Source organism: Dendrobium catenatum, unplaced genomic scaffold, assembly GCF_001605985.2.
Source record: "Dendrobium catenatum unplaced genomic scaffold, ASM160598v2 original_scaffold_154556, whole genome shotgun sequence".
Lineage (NCBI taxonomy): Eukaryota > Viridiplantae > Streptophyta > Magnoliopsida > Asparagales > Orchidaceae > Dendrobium > Dendrobium catenatum.
This window is the reverse complement of record NW_021472984.1, coordinates 34-1,040: the sequence shown is the minus strand read 5'-3', so window position 1 is coordinate 1,040 and position 1,007 is coordinate 34. Positions and strand designations below refer to the sequence as shown.

Sequence of the window (1,007 nt, the reverse complement as noted above, 5' to 3'; positions counted from 1 at the left end):
GGTTGAAGATCATACAATTTTTGCAATTTCCTGGGTTTGAGCAAAATTTCCCTCTTATTTATGAGTTGATATTAAGGTGGAACATTTCAAAACAATGCTTTGTTCTAAAAGGTGACTCCATTCCTTTAGAGGCTATGTTCACATCTACACAGTGGTTGAGTTGTGCTTGGGCGAAGAAGGCTGAGGGAAAAGATATTAAAAAGATTGTTTTAAATGACAGGTTTTGGCAAAGTGTCTTATATGCCATTACAACCATTAGACCTTTAGTTCATGTTTTAAGGATGATGGATGTTGAGAAGAAGCCTGCAATGAGTTTCATCTACAATGCCATGGATGAAGCCAAAGATATGATTGCCTCTAACTTAGGAGGCAGTGAGGGAAGCTTTAGAGAAATTTGGAATATTATTGATGATAGGTGGGAACTACAGCTTCACCGACACTTGCATGCCACTGGCTACTACCTAAACCCTCAGTATCAATATGCAGAGAACAAATCTACAAACCCTGAAATAAAGTTGGGATTATATCATTGCATGGATCGTCTAATAAGTGATGCAACTGAAAGATCAAATGCTGAATTGCAATTGATACCTTTTAGGAACAAAGAAGGTTTTTTTGGATTACAACAAGCAAAAGATACAATTGCAAAACGATCTCCAGTTGAGTGGTGTATTCAATTTGGTGATAGGACTCCAGAATTACAGCATTTTACTGTGAAAGTTTTGGGTTTGACATGCTCTTCATCTGGCTGTGAAAGAAATTGGAGTACCTACAACCAAGTACATACAAAGAGGAGAAATCGCTTGTCGACATTGAGGATGAACTCACTTGTGTACATTATGTACAATATGAGACTTAGAGATAGAAATTTGAAAAAAAAAAAGATTAATGGATGATGAAGATCCTTTGCTTTGCGATGATGTGGCATCTGATGAGGAGTGGTTTGTAGATGATGAAGTTAAAGTGATGCCGTCTGTATTACAAGATGAAGATTTAAATGTTCATTT

General features: G+C 36.6%; 1 protein-coding gene across 1 annotated transcript; it reads left to right on the top strand.

Moving 5' to 3' along the window:
* Positions 1 to 134: 134 nt before the first annotated feature.
* LOC110098397 lies at positions 135 to 765 on the top strand (the record flags this gene model as incomplete). The annotated part of the gene is made up of 1 exon (XM_020825219.2): positions 135 to 765. A coding segment is annotated over exon 1 (631 nt), but the record flags the coding sequence as incomplete, so codon positions are not given.
* Between the last annotated feature and the right edge of the window lie 242 nt (positions 766 to 1,007).